This window comes from Cebus imitator, unplaced genomic scaffold (assembly GCF_001604975.1).
Source record: "Cebus imitator isolate Cc_AM_T3 unplaced genomic scaffold, Cebus_imitator-1.0 Scaffold10, whole genome shotgun sequence".
Taxonomy (NCBI): domain Eukaryota; kingdom Metazoa; phylum Chordata; class Mammalia; order Primates; family Cebidae; genus Cebus; species Cebus imitator.
Window position 1 is genome coordinate 2,502,930 of NW_016107325.1, and position 16,354 is coordinate 2,519,283.

Below are 16,354 nucleotides of genomic sequence, written 5' to 3' on the forward strand. Positions count from 1 at the left end.
ATGGTCAATCTGAATAGTTGTAATTTACATTCACTGGCACCACACAATGAGATTATTTTCAAACTACTGTATTGTGTTAAAAAAACATTTCCTTGGACTTAGATCATGAGCCAAGTCTTAACTATTGATACCAACAAAGAAGAAAATTCCATGAATTCTCAATAAAAAGTTTAAAACTCAGGTGAAACCATGGTCTTAGCCTCTTTTCTACCAGTCTTTATGGCTGACTTCTATTTCAGTCCATTATTAGCTTACGGCTCCATCAGGGAAACTCATAAGAAGGCAGAGAAAAGACAATGTTAAGGGTAGAAGAGAAGCAGAGGGCCTGGATACAGGGCTAATTACACCCCATGATTGAGAATGAGTATAGCTCAAATGGAAATAGAATGCATCATGTAATCAGACCACCCAATAGTTAGAGTAAATCATTTGTGAATGGGGCCTTCTATTCTATAACCTCAGTTAGGTATTTCGTTAGACAGATATCCTTTATCCCTGTGATGGACCTTGTCAGCCCTCCCAATCCTCTGTCCAATTCTGTCTACATCAGCAAGATATCACCAACTGCCTTTTCCTTACTAGAGGACTCAAACCAGCTTCATTTGTACTAAATTCTATAATATAGGAACAGTAAGCAAGCTCAAAAGCAGGGATAGGAAATTGCTATGTGATATAAAAAATAATGATCACCATGTGTCCAACACTGAGAAGGTATCTGGATTTGTGCAATGTCCTTTGCCATATGCAATTTCACATTCTTCTTTCAAAACTCTCCGAGGCGTACTGTGTTTTTCCTATTTTGGACAACGTCTGAGGCACATAGATTATTTGTGTGACACTGAGCAAGCTACTTACTGATGGGGTTGGAGTTCAAAGCCAGGCTTACCTAAACTCGAAGGGCAGACCCTTCACTATGTTGTCTTCCGCCTCTCTGCATTTTCCTCACCACTTACTTCAGAATCCCAGAGGACTTGGCTCTTGCCACGTTGCGATGGCCTGTGCTTCCTCCTGAGTGTGAGAGTCTGCCACTGCTCACCTTCTTGTTGCTGACCCCTGACGCTTCTCTCCTCCTCTCCCTGGCATCCACTTCTCCCATACCTGGTCTCTGGGGCTAGTGTACCCCTAAACAGACTGTTATATGAGTAACTGCCATATAACAGATGAGTATTGCCATCTTCTATTAGGTTCAACACCCTTGACTGCTACACCTATCCTAATTTCAGAGAAGATAAAATGTGGATAAAACAAAACCAAAAATAAATCACTTGAATTGAGGCCACAGGGAGATCACACATTTACAGTAATAAGGCTTATTCCATGAAAATTTCTTCTGAATAAGAAATTGAAAAGTCTTGACATGATTCCTTTAAAGTTTTAAGTTCACACAGTCCATTTCACAATAAAAATTTATGATCGGGGATGGGAAATCAGAAAACATACCTAAAACTGGTAGTTCTCCTTTTGCTCTCATACCACTTACATGCTATGACCTCAGAACTTACATCCAAAGCATATGTCATGGTAATGCCCAGCACTAGGCTGTCTATGTCAACTTAAGATGCTGATTGGTGTTCACTATAAACAAAAACACCAGGAAACACCTCCTTGAATAACATCATTTATTTTGATTTTGTGATTTTCTTTACTAACTTAGTGCATGAAACTTTGCATCTGTTGCCTTATCTACAGGTTGATGATGCAAATTAGCTAATTCATGGAACATAAACCATGACATCTACACATGCTCTTAAGTAAATTAACTAAAATGTAAAATAAAACATTAGAGTTGAAAGCTGACCAGTGGTTCTTACCCCAGCTGCTATGGCAGGCTCTTGTTTATTTTTATTCACAGTTTGTCTGCGTTGGTGGGAGCCCAAACAGAATGAAAGCATTTGCACTGTTTATGCAGAAGGAGCTCAGGTTGGAGGAAGCTGAAGAAGACATAAAAGACATTTGTGCTGGGACAGACAGATATTATATGTACAAAACCGGACCTGTGCTTGCCATCAGTGTAAGTATCCATGGTTGCATTTCAGCTAGTCATTGCAGGCTAGAGAAAAAAGTGGGAACTTTTCCATGTAGAGGTTCTTTTCCCCTCCTGCTTTGCATTCTTACACAATTAAACTGGGTGTCCAGGTATGAGTTCATTACTGGAAAAAGCCCCTAGGGCAGAACATAGCATGCAGCATCATTTTCATTTATTAGTTACCACTTAGGTATTCAAGTTAGGGGGAAAATCCTCAAAGCACCCCTCCTTTCTCTTTACTTTGTAACTGATCAACACGCCTCAGCCCTCCACCGCAATTTTCCTTCCTCTATCTCTTATCCAGCTTTGGGAATGTCGAGCTTTTAGTACACAGAGGCTTATTTTCAGGACTGCTAAAGTGCTGCTGTTTAACACTATAATAAGCTTGCTGAAAAGCTGCTAATGCATTTCTACTGAGCTCTTATGAATTACTCTCCTGCATTTAGAATATGTGAACAGTTATGGAAGTACACAGTGTCCTAAGACAAAATGAAAGCGGGATGATTTGCAGTTCTAGGGAACATGCAGACTATTTCCCCCTTGGACTCAGCTGGGCACACACTTATGAGGGCATATGTGCATAAGTATCCAATTTGCCTTCCCATGCTTGTCTCTCTGCACAGGGGTGTATTCTGAAGCAATAACTCTGAAGCCATCACATTTCTGGGCAGTACAACCCTTGTAAGAGGCACAGGCAGGCATGCCAGGGGACAGGGGAAGAATCTCCTGTACAGGGTGGCAGTTCTAAGGAACTGAGTTGTAAGTGGCTCTTACCCCAGGGAGTAGGCATCATCCATTGATTGTCCTATAGTGTGGACAATCATGAAAATCAGGGAATAAAGAAGGGAAAATTATGCAACACCAATGAGGCAGCTAAACTGATCTCCTTTCTGGGCCAAGAATGCCTGAAACTTGCTCAAATGGGAGAATCCATTCACTTATTCACTTGTGCATTCAATAAACCATCACAGAATATCGACATTAGAAGGGAGCTGAATATCCGCTGATCTTGGCAAATTTTTTCTTATCAACATTTGCAGGTTTAGACTACAACTGTCCTATTTTGTCCAGTAAATGGAGGACAAAAAAATAAGTTTCTAAAAAATATGACACTACCATAAATAAGCAGTAAAACTTCAGAGTAAGAAATAAAGCAGCAGTAGACCGATCCTGCTGCCCTGTCTGGGAAAAAGACCTGAAATACGTGTCATGCCAAGGTTAGCCAATTAGAAACGGGCCTTACTAGGGAGGCAGGGGATTGACAAATTGTGATTCCTTCTTTGAAAATTCTTCCTCTCCAGTCGTGGTTGAGTGGGGTGTGTCTATGAAAGAGAGCACAACAAGTCTATTTGTCATTTTATCAACACGTCACATACTAAGTGACAACCATTAACTTATTAAATATCTGAGTTAGAAGGAATCTAATAGATCAAATAGTAATTCATCTTCTTAATTTACAGGTAAGAAAAAAATAATCATTTGGAAGTCAGGACATATTCAATGGGAACCAGAAATGGGGATCCCAGAGGTTTGAAGTTTCCATAGCTCAACAATCTTGATAGGAGGAGGAAGCTCAGGTGAAAACATCATGGTCACGGCTCCAGTGGTTTTCCAAAGTCTTTGTGTCCAAGAGTAGGACATGATGAGGAACACTTTTGACTCTCTGCTGTTATGTCAGGAAGGAAGTTACTACCAGTTTATAACTCAGGTCCAGTTTCTACAAATTACAGAATGGAAGATCTTTCTGGAGAGTTATTAGGACATCATGTAGCCACCAGGAGCTGCTAAATGCTCTAACCTAAGTTGATCCCTTTACTGGTGACATTGATTCTACTGTCCTAAATACTGAAAAATATAACAGGGCTATGGTCATGATCTACAGTAATTTAAACTCCCATCCACGTTCAGTATCAGTTTAAAATTGTTAGGTGGGGAATCTAACCCATGTTTCTACCCGAGTACCTCTCAGAGCACACAAAATTAACAGCAAATTCACTATTTCATTTAGTATGGTTGAAAAGGACTGATGATTTGGCAGCCAAAATTATATTTCCTTCAAATCAAGTCAATCTTGCGAAAAGCTCTTTTTCAAAGGCTCATCATGAAGGGCCCAGTGGGAAGATGGGAAATGGCACCAGCCTGACACACCTGTACACCCGTACACCATGCCATCCCCACCTTCTGCTCTTGATGATGAGGGCTGAAGTCAACAGAAATGGAAGTGAGATACCTCCCTCTGATCTTCACAGATGGACATATCCATCAGCATGTCATGTAGGCGTCAGTTAGGGATGACTTACGTTTTCCTCAGCATTGGCAAAGTCTTAATGATTATGTAAATTTATCTGAGGGCTGTTAACTTGTAGTGAAGGAAGAAAATATGTCCTGCTCATGTATCACTTTGCAAGATGTATGATGACTTTCTCTTTCTCTCAACAGCATGGCATGGGCATCCCCTCCATTTCTATTATGCTTCATGAACTCATCAAATTACTCCACCATGCACGGTGCTGCGATGTCACCATTATTAGAATTGGTACATCAGGGGGAATAGGTAAGATGGATTGAATTCTACTATTAGAACTCAGTGATCCCTACATACATAGTAGCTGCCAAAATATGCCATCATATTCAGAGTCCAGCAGAAGCCCATATGGGCTAAAAACTGTCAGAAGGCTGGACTGGAGGAAATTTAAGGAAATCCGCCCACATTGCCTTCTTTTCTCCTTTTTTTTCTTCATGAAAACACACAGGGAGAGATCTCACTGCCTATTGCAGGATGGTCTTAGGTGTTTACATAAAGAGTAGAAAGTTTGCTAGAAAATATGTTTTGAGGGTAGGGGTAAAATTCAAGTCTTAGAAATTTTTTCAAGTGACAGAAATAAATGTGTTCAAGCAAAAAATATCACGAAAATTTCCCAGTTTTATCAGCTAAGTGAGCGAACTGCAAAGCCTTAGAAAAACATTGCTTTGTGTTCACATCAGTTACTATATTACCTCTATTGGCTGTATCTTTTCCTCATCAGTACACCAGAAAGAAACCAGGCTGGGCTTTCAGGAAAGGCTTAAGTGATGCTTCCTAAAGTTTTCACAGAGCCTCCCGCCCTCCCTTCTTCTTTGGCTCTTCAGGCAGCTGTAAGGAGGCCTTGTTTTTGCTTCCAGAATGTGTTGTGATAAGTTTAGAGGAAACTTCTTCTTCAGCTTTTTCTTAAGGAGCACATCTTGTCAGGGTACAATTTTACCATGTCACCAAAATGCAAATACAGACTGCACATGGTAAATTGAGAAGTTTGGTTGACAGGGAGATAGAACTGAATGGACATTAGAAAAAGGGCTGAGATTTGGGAAGAGAAATGGTCATAGAATTAGACATTTTTGGAGCAAAAAGGGGTGTCGGAAATCCTCACACAAGGAGCTGGAGACACGGTGCATTCAACATCACAAAGGCACCATGACTGAGCCATGCTTCATTAGAAATTAGACATGTTGGAAAAGATAATGGCCTTTCCACAGCTGTGCTCCAGGAATAAAGCCCAGCCAGGGCCCTTACATCTGGGAGAAGGTAGACCTTTGTGGACGTCCATTCAAAGAGAGAAATAGAGTGCTAGCAATAAGTGTTAGATCAGGCATCCTTCTAGACTGTCATTTATCCAACAATACCCCAAATAATCTGTAGAAGGGAACAATGCATTTCAGCATGAATTTTAGATAAAACAGCTATTAAAGTTGCTCATAATTTTGGGTTGTGGAGCACAAGGATCTGCCTCCATAGCCCATATTCTTGCATTGTAAAGTCCTGCCTGCTCCAGTTACCACTTGATATTAATGAACAACAGCATGGGCAAGGTGCTTCGATGACCATCAAGCTCTTGGCAATGGTCTTTTATTTCATGGCAACATGATACATACAGCACATAGGCAGTACCAATATCACAATGAAGGCCTATGTTTCGTGGCAAATTAACCCTCTGTGCTGGTGTGGACACTTTCGTTTTGAAGTTTTGTCCTCAATAAGAACTCTTAGCTTACCAATAAGATGTATTTGCTTATTTTGTTTTAAGCAGCATTGCATTTGGAGATGAAAGATGTACAGAGTATTATGTTGCTCACACAATCCCTTCCTACATGAGCCAACACACTTTGATAAGAATAAAGTACTCAGTTAAATAGTATGTTGACCATTGAGAAATCTTAACCATCACATAATACACTAATACATTTAAATATTAGGATAGCATATATAAATAACATCATTTTTATATATATATTTTCAACTCCCCTCTCAATCACTTTCTTAGGACATTGTGAACAATTCAAGAAGCCACATACTTGGCATGTTTAAAAAGCATCTGGCCGGGGTGTGGCTCACACCTATAAATCTCAGCACTTTGGGAGGCTGAGACAGTGGATCTCTTGAAGTCAGGAGTTTTAGACCAGCCTGGCCAACATGGCGAAAACCCATCTGTATTACAAATGCAAAAAAATTAGTCAGGTGCAGTGATGTGCGCCTGTAGTCCTAGCTACTCTGTTGCTGAGGCAACAGAATTACTTGAACCCAGGAGGGTGAGGCTGCAGTGTGCAAAGGTCACGCCACTACACTACAGGGCAACTTTTTTGAGACCCCATCTCAAAAAAATAAGTAAATACAAAGTATTTCACCCATCAAGGATCCATCATCAGTGGCCACCTTGGGTCTCTAGTTGGATCTTCTAAAGGATTTTGTAATTAAGTCTACTTTCATCAATATCAAAATTTATGCCACCAGAAGGATAAAGCTATACTCTACAGCAGGGATTAGAAAGCTTTTTCTGTAAAGGACAAGATAGTAAATATTTTAGGATTTGCTGACTGTGTGATTTCTATTGCAACTTCTCAACTCTGTCACTATAACTTGAAAGCAGCTATAGATGGTATGTAAATAAATGGGTGTGTCTGTGTGATAATAAAACTTTATTTACAAAGACAGGTAGGATTTGGTTTATGAACCATAGGTTTGTAGAGCTATAATCTATGGCATCTTTGTGAAAGCATTCACTCATTCAACAAATTTTCACGGAGTACCTATAATGTGGCAGGCACAGAGCTAGACCAGGAGAACTATGAACAGACATTGTTCTTGCCTTTATAGAGTTTATGTTCTATCAGAGAAAAAGATAAACAAATGAGTAATTATAAAAAGTGTTAGGACAAAGAGTCTCAGACATTTATCAAGATATATCTTCTTATTCAGGCTCTAAATAGAAACCACACAGGGTCAAAACTGGGTCTAAGTCTGGGGAAATTCAATGTAACCTATCTGTGTTGCCTTTTAATTTTTTCATTTGTTTGTTTCCCTTCTGTGGATTCAGATCTTTTTCAGGAAGTTACTTAAGCTGACACCTGAAGAGTGACTTGGTGTTAGTGTGATGAAAAGGTGGGGGGAGGATCAGGGGGCATTCCAGGCAGGGAGACTAACATTTGTCAGAAAACAGTTTCTTAAGTAAGCCCAAGTCCCTTGAGCAGCTCAGACTTTGTAGCCAAGGAAGGTCAGCCCAGACACCTGATTTACATGGAGTCAAGGAGGGAACAAATGTGACAAGAATCGGAAGAAAAAGAGGCTAGAGATGCAAAGAAATTACAGTAATCAAGAAGTCACACAGAAGATTAAATACTAAGAAGTCACATTGCTTTATGAAAGCTACTTGCTGGCAGGCTTATTGAATTTTTTCATGACCTAATTTATTCAAATGTGAGCCCAAAAGCTGGCACTAATTTGCATGTCCAAGAGTCATGTTTGTCTTGAAATCTAAACCCCATCACATTGTAAATGTGCATTTGGAAAGACAACAAATGTAAATGCCTCTTCTGAATGTTATTTAATTACATTTGGAAAAGAAAATAATTTTAAGGTTGAAAACAGGAAGACTCATTAGCAGCTAGCATTAATGTTAGCAGAATAGGTTGCATACCATGTGTCAAAAGTAAACTCTAAATGATACTGTAATCATTTATTCTCATATTGCAGGGATTGCACCAGGGACTGTTGTAATAACGGATATAGCTGTAGACTCCTTCTTTAAGCCCCGGTTTGAACAGGTCATTTTGGACAACGTCGTCACCCGAAGTACTGAACTTGACAAGGAACTGTCTGAAGAACTGTTCAACTGTAGCAAAGAAATCCCCAACTTCCCAACCCTCATTGGACATACAATGTGTACCTATGATTTTTATGAAGGTGAGAACAATTTATAAGCTGTGAAGGCAACAGAAAAATGCCAGCCAACTCTTTGTTATTCAAACCCATAATTTATATTAAAAACTCTACTTTAGAAAATTAATATTTGTGGATTAAAAAGGAACCAAAACATCTTTTTTTACTTACTAAAGCATAGAAACACAAAAACATAATGAGCGGCAGAGAAACACTCAGAATGAATTTATATTGAGGGCGGATTTAATCCTCCAAGAACAAATTGAATACTAAAATGCCATTAGTGATGTTCACAAAATCTTATCTCTGTTTATGCCTTTAACTTAAATGAGCAGTTCCAAGAGAAGGGAAGTATGCTGATTCTATGTTTCTGCCATTTATCTGTACCTCAAAAGGGATCTTATCCCCAAGAAAGAATGGGCCAGAAAATGGGGAGAAATGGTTGGGGAGGGCATACAAATTCCACGGGATTGTGTGGTCTCAGAGTGGGGCTTTTGTCTCTCAGCCATGAGTAAGAGGATTGGGGACCCCTTACAAAATTGAAGGTGACTGCCATGTAGCAACACTTGCTACTAGGGATGAAGGTTCAGGGGGAAAATACCTTCAGAAACAGACCCAACTCATCCCAGAAGAAAGAATCTACACAGAGTTCGTGCCATGCCTTGAAGGGTATTTTGAAAATATGGCAGTTATAGTTGTATTCATTTCAAAATCCATACTACTTCATTATAAATTACTTTTATTTTCCCTTTGGATCAAACTTAAGGTATTATAATGAATTTTTAAAAATTATGTTTGGAGATAGGTCATCTTATCTATACATTTTACTTCTGGTTAGTAAAGGTGGTTTTACCACACATTTGTTGTAAAACAGGAGGGCTGCTGGGGTCTGATAGGGTTGAGACCCTCTGTCCAAGGTCACTCACTGATGTGTTAAAGCAGAGTTTGCAAATGGCAGCTCGTTGAACTCAATGTTTCCTTTGGCTTGCACAGTATTTTTTAAAATGTCAATTATTTTGCCAACATTTATAGTATCTGGAGATTTTATATGAACATCCACATTTCTGGCTTTTTGAAATAACTAGCATTTTAAAATGTAGAATTATATATGCATGGCAGCCTTGGCAAGCCTTGACCCACATCTGGGGCTACGTTTGCTGAAGTTTAGGTAAGGCTGCTCCCCTCAGACCAGACACCCTCATTGACATTACCTGCTTGGCTTCTGCAATGTCTGTGTTTGAATCAGCTTAAATAACACTCTGTTAGAGGTGTTAGCAGGCAGCTCTAATGAGAAGAGAAGGAACAAGGAGAAGCAGACTGCCAGGGATGAAAGTAGCATGAAAGAGATAGAGGAAAGGGAGAAAAAGAGAAAAGAGCACTAAAAAGGGGATTGTGAAAATAATGGATGGCGACAGAGTGCTATTATCCTACTTGCTCGAATCCTTCCAAGCTTTCTTAGGAGTGGGGAGGGATTAGGAGTTCTATTTCTGGGTGTGCACAGGGTGCAGGAAGAGTAATGACATCACAGTTTCCTTTCCTTGCTTCTGTGCCCACTAGTGGATACAGGTGAAATTCACTGGTGAATGAACACTGGGGGCAGCCTGGAAAGGAAAATGTGATTACAAAGAGTGGCGTGCAGCCTGAGAGGTGTGCGGAAAGGGGAAAGGTGGACAGCGTCACAAAGAGAATATGGAGAGGCACAACATCCAAACACAGTCCTTCTCCTCAAGGAGCTTAGCAGCATTGAAGCCTTTTTTTTTTTTTTTTCTCCCAGCACTTGTCCCTGGGTTATTCCCCAGTCATTGGAGCAACCTGAGATTTTCCTCAAAGGGCACCTCTCACAGCAATGCCCCGCTTCCTGATGTCCCTGGGCACAGTGCTGGCTGCAGCAACCACTCAGCGGTTACTGGCCCCAGAACTGAGGCCCTCAGCCATGGAGGCTCCTTCCTACATATGAGACTCCTGAGCCAGGGGCAGCCTCACTCCATGGTCCTCTGGTAGGAAGATTCACACAGCCCAGTATATCCTACATAGGGAGCATGCTGCAGAGTTAGAGACAGCTGCAGAGTGCTCCAGTCAATAGCAAGCCTCTCGTGATGTCGCTGCCAGTGGGGTGGGACATTCAAGTCACTAAATGTTCTCCTCTCCCTTTCAGGCCAAGGCCGACTAGATGGAGCACTGTGCTCCTTTTCCAGAGAAAAAAAGTTAGATTACTTGAAGAGAGCATATGAAGCTGGCGTCAGGAATATTGAAATGGAATCTACAGTGTTTGCAGCTATGTGCGGACTCTGTGGTCTAAAAGGTAAGTTTTTCATGAATGCTTAGGGTCAAATTCTCCTCTTTCATGAAGCTACTCTTATACCTTAGGAGACGAAAAAGGGGTCCAGTTAGATATTACTTTGGGTTGAAAGCATGACGTATAATTGTATGTAATATACATTATCTCATAATGTCTGGTGAGTGGGCAGGACATTATTCCTATCATGGAAATAAAGAAACTAAACCTCAGGGGTCAAAAGCAAGTTGCCCAAGGTCACCAGCTAGTTGGTGACAAGGTCAGGGCTTGACAGCAAGTTTGGTCTTCTTCGTCCCGGCAGTGGCTGCTAGTTTCTATTACAACTGCATTCATGGAGACAAGATACAAACAAAATATTCCTAAAAGTGTCCATCAATCATAATTTTAAATTGCATGGTCAGGGAAGGATGGGAGGAGAATAGGCCACATGAATATCTGGGGGAAGAGCATTCTGATCAATGCAAATCCAAGGCCACAGGCAGGAGCATTCAGGGAGAATTGGAGGCACAAGGAAGAGCTCAGGAGGGGAGAGACAGTGGTGGAGAATGAGAGGAGAGAGGGAAGGTGTGGAGATTGTGTAGGTCACTGTGAGAACGATGACTTTCACTTGGCGTGAAATGGGAAGCCATTGGAGAGCTTTGAATAGAGAGGTGGCTGGATCTGTGTTAACAGAATCGTGGTGGCTGCTGAGCTGGGAAGACCCAAATGGGGTCAAGGGCAGAGGCAGGGAGAAGAACAAGAGGGCGAACACAGTAGTCTAGTGAGAGTTGATGGACAAAGTGATGGCAGTGCAGGTAGTGGGAAGTAGTCAGATTGTAGAAACACGGAAACATGTTGAAGACAAACCCAGCAACATTTGCTGACAACTTGATGTAAATTTGGGGAGAAAGGCAGGAGTTAAAAATGACTCCCATGTTTATGGCCTAAACTACTGGAAGCACGAGGTTGTCATAACTGGGACAGAAAAAAATGTGGGTGAAGATGCTGGAGTGGCAGACATCAAAATGGGTCCAAGCATGCAGGTGAATTTATAAATCTGGAGTTTAGGTGGGTCGTTTGGACTGGAGACATAAAATTCTAAGTTGACAGTGTATAGATGGCATTTAAAGCTATGCAATGGATAAGATAACAATGAGACACAGATGGCGAGAGGTCCTTGCTTAAACGTTAAAAGGGAGATGGGAGAGACCAAGGAGGAGTGGCCTGTGAAACTGGCAGTACACTGGGGAAGGGCGGCATCCTGACATGCAGAGAGAAAGGCTTCAAAGATGTAAAGAATTACAGCACAATAAAGCTTCATTTTTATCATAAGCGGAATTTGACTTGCAATAATTGTCCTTACAGTCAATCAATTTTAATCTACACATAACAAAGAGAATATATGTGGTCATATTTCTAAGAATGCGTTTTAGAAAAAAGTTATAGTTCTAAGGAGATTAATTGTCAAACCACTATCCTTAACTACTTGCATCTGTCAAAATATATGTTCATGTAAATTCTTGGTAAACTGTAGGAAGAACAGACAATGCATCTTTGTACTTTCTTTTTTTTTTTTTTTTTTGACAGTCTCCCTCAGTTGCCCAGGCTGGAGTATGGTAGCCGGATCTTGGCTCACTGCAATCTTTGCCTCCTGGGTTCAAGCGATTCTACTGCCTTAGCCTCCTGAATAGCTGGAATTACAAGTATGTGCCACCACGCCCAGCTAATTTTTGTATTTTTGGTAGAGAAGGGGTTCCACCATGTTGGCCAGGCTAGTCTTGACCTCCTGATGTCAAGTGATCCACCTGCCTCGGCCTCCAAAGAGCTGGGATTACAGGCGTGAGCCGCCGCGCCCAGCTTACCTTTGTACTCTTTTGAAGGACATTGCTAATACCCCCTTTTAGAGAATAATAGCATCTGTTTTTCTGTCTACAAGTTAGTGACTGTGGAAAAGCAGCACCCACACAGTCTGCAGGGACACCTGGATTCAGATGTTTCTGCTCCAGGAAATGCCTCTTCACATTTCTTTATTATATAAACAAATGATCACCTGAGTCATGTCTCCATGTAATATGTAAGTGTTACATAATTTGTTAACCAATTTATCAATAGTTAAACATAAAATGCCTAGTTATCAACATGTTGCCTTCGTGAAAACTGGGTGATGACCGTCAGTTCTTTCTTAAGAGGCACCAACTGGCAGCCAAGAAGGGGTCTAGGCTTTGTGGACCCTGGACTCTGAGTCTTTCTTTCTCTTTAGGATGATGCAGAAACTGAAGTGAAGTTATTCTAAGAGCCTTTGTGTCCTTGCTGCAAATCTTTGTGACCTTGCTCTCTCTGCTACCTGCAGGTTCCCCTCCTGGATGCTTTATTCCTACGTTTCTGTAGTTCCTGCCACCCACTGCATTTTCTTTTTTATGCAGCTGCTGAACCTGTTGGTAGCTGATTTTAGCCTGCAAATAGCTCTTTCCCAGGCCACTGCTGGAGCCTTTCACGGAGTAGACCCCTTCTAGGCTGCCAACATTCACACTAAATGTTGCATCTGCAGCTCTGTAATTCTGTAGTTCTTGGGGGTATTTCTATCCGGATGTCTTCATGGTGTCAGGGACTCTTTATCTCCCTCAGATACAACTGTTTTAAAAGGTGGATTCCTGGTATGCTGCCCTCTGGAAGATCAGCCACCAAGTACAGAGACAAAAACCCCATGCATAGGATGCTGTCATATTCTCTTCTTTCATTACTACTTCATAACATCCTGCTCTCATAGCACTGAAGCTTAGAAGCTGGCACCTGGCACCTTTTAATTTTAACCCATTTATAATGCACTTTGTGTGAGCCAGAAAAGCTTCCTCGGGGAAGAGCTGAGAATGCATTCACAGGCAGATGCTGAAACAGGAAGTTAGAGAGGATTTCCAATGGCAGGCAATATGGAAAAAAGGATTTCACCTGGCACCAAGAACCCACGGCCCATTGGCATGTCTCCTCGGCCCCCTCCCTGCCACTGTTAGTTATGGCCCACCCCATCCTCTCTCTCCAGACAGCCTCCTGGGACCTATTCTTCTCCTTTAGTACTACCAGATGACTGGATAACCAATATGAATTCATACTAAGGTGATGGCTTATATGATGGCTTCAGCATATAAATAACAAATTTTTACATAAACAAAGGTCTTCTAGAGAAGCACTGTGCTAACTTAGATGAATTACTCACTGAGTTTGGACCATTTCAGAAACAGACCTTTCTATATCTACTGAGCATGAGGTGGCCATGGGCCCACGTGGATTACTACTTATTATCTTTGCAGTTAATATCATACATCTCAACCTAAATCTCACCTCCTCAAAGAAGTCTTGCATGACTACCTAAACTCACTCACTCACAATGATGTCATTTTATTTCATGTCTCTTCACGTTTACCACCAGTCTGTTTATATATTAACATATATTATTTCATGCGTATTAATGTATAAAGGCATATATTGATTATTTCTCTCCATTAGAATATAAGTGCCATAAGAACAGGGACCTTGTTTGTCATTGCTGTATCCCCACCACTTAGAATAATGCCTGCCATATGGGCTTTCAATCAGTATTTACTGAACAAGTGAATGAATGAAAAAAAATGGCCACTAGACTCTTTTTGACCATAGAAAATGGCCATTGCAAACTTTAACCTTCATTCCCCAGCCATATAAGTGGCTTAGAATTGTCCAAAAGACTTAGGAGTATCTCTTAACTTTCCGCATAGGAGGAAGTAAAGCCTTAAAGTCAAGCCTCCCTTTGCTCTGAGGTCTATACAAACATTTATTTTGCTAGATCTGCAACCTCTGGGTCTCCCAGTATCTGCTAGGTGGTCAAACTACCTATAATAAGGCCACTGACACCCGTAAGTCACTGTTGCTACCCTGATCATATTATATTCAGGTGAAGGGAAATGGTAGAATTCACCCGATTATTCCAAAGCTGAATTTTCAGCATAATGTAAACCTGTACACTAGAAGCACTGTGCAATGCTCAATTAATGCATCCCCTATCATTTTATAATATGCACATATCTGGGTCTCTCTTAAAGCAAAATCTACTTTAATTAAGCCCCAAACATTCTGATTAAAGATGATAATCCTCTTGCACTGTGAACTTGTGATAAGTATGGTTAACTTGTATTCACATTTTAAATACAGTGCTGCCTTTTGACACAGGCTTGCATGACAATATATAGATCCTAATATGTGTATAAGATTAGGTTCTGCTTAAATCCTCTTCTATGTCTAGTTTGCTGCACTCACAGTGGCTTTTCTTTGAGGAATTCAGTGTTATTTCCTTGGACAGACACTGGTAATTTAGGGAAATATTTAGTCTTTATACTATTACCTTGGTACAGTTCAACGAGAGGGAGCACTCGAATCTTGACTTTAATTCCATGTTGATATTCTTCTGCTGTTCCCAACAGTGAAGGATATTGGACTCTGAGAACTACATGAGGATTGTTCATAAAGGTAAAAAGTTACTACAAGGATTAAAGATTATAATCAGTTTGGAGCTAGAGTATTTCTTAACCCTAAAATGAAGATAAATCCAGATTTTGAAAAATCCTTACACTAGGGTACAAAGTGACCAACTGCAGTGCTCTTCACCTTTACAAGAGTAAAACAGACTGTAGCTCAGAGAGGTTGTAACTTTCTCACCTTCTCAGAGCTGGGAAACAGGTGAGCTAGACTTTGAACCCAGCTCTGCTGACTTAGGCCCCTTTGCACCCTGCCTGCCACTTCTTGCCAGCAGCCTCCACGTGGAGACAACAAGTTCATAGTCTCTGGACAGAAGAACCAAAATGTGCACCACTAAAAGTCAACGCAGATTTTTCCATTTTAAGTGTTGTGAACAGATAGTTGTGCCACTGCCACAAGCAAACCCTAAGGGCTGAGCACATACCAATTGACTTAGTGATGGGATCAAATAAAATATTCAACAGATACTTTAGTAGTATGCAGAGCCCTTATTTTGCCAAGAAAATCAGTCACTGTAGCTGGAAAATCAGGTATAAATGATACATAATTCATTTATTACTTTTCCAGGGACAAGATTTGAAAAAATGTTTCTTTTCGCTTTATTTTAACCAAGGCCTATAGTTTTGTTTGATTCATTTTAATTCCCCCCTTCTAGCCTCTATTCCACTCTTCCCTCCCCACTGCCAACAACTCATACATTAGAGATCATCTAGGGCAATTGATTCTACCCTGTCTGGCTATCAATATCTATGGCCCTCCTCTGCCCTGCTATGACTCGAATGAGGCTATCTGGATACCCCTGGTGAGCCTTCCACCCCCACCTCCAGTAAGTACACAAGGCTCCATCCTTTGCCTGTCATGCAGCATCTTTGGTTAAGGGTCCCACACCTGGCAGGAGTCCAAGTCCTCAAGGTTACATCTGGACCTCCTGGAGATGACAGCAGATCTTTGAACTAACCAAATCATGTGAGGCATTAAGCTGAGGATGTGGACTTATGAAAATCCTTTGAGATCTAATCTACTCTTTGCTCAGAGGATGAAATGATGTCTTGAGAATATAATTGACCTGCCTGAGGAAACACAGATAGACTAAAACAGAGATGAACTAGAATAGAGAGATCTGTCTGCTCACCACCACTCTCTCCACTATTCCATAAGGTGCAAAAAAGCAATATATTTATCCATTGAAAGATGACCTGTACTTGCCTCTATTTGAAAAAGCATTTGCAGCAGCTTTCAATGAAAGAAGAATACATAATAACATAATTTAAACAGAGATTAAAAAAATAGGAGGCATTTATCATTTATTTAAGGAAGTAGATAGGAAGGCCTCCTTTTTTTTTTTTTTTTTTTTTTT

The 16,354-nt window shown here is 40.8% G+C and overlaps 1 protein-coding gene across 1 annotated transcript in view; it reads left to right on the forward strand.

Annotated features, from left to right (window-relative positions):
- The window catches only part of UPP2 (uridine phosphorylase 2), a 31,188-nt gene that overhangs the window by 8,540 nt on the left and 6,294 nt on the right, over nt 1–16,354 (forward strand). Inside the window, exons 3-6 of the mRNA XM_017547318.2 lie at nt 1,853–2,011; nt 4,466–4,580; nt 8,031–8,240; nt 10,372–10,518. Of these exons, the coding sequence (XP_017402807.1) occupies nt 1,853–2,011; nt 4,466–4,580; nt 8,031–8,240; nt 10,372–10,518 (631 nt within the window). The remainder of the gene's footprint in view (nt 1–1,852; nt 2,012–4,465; nt 4,581–8,030; nt 8,241–10,371; nt 10,519–16,354) is intronic.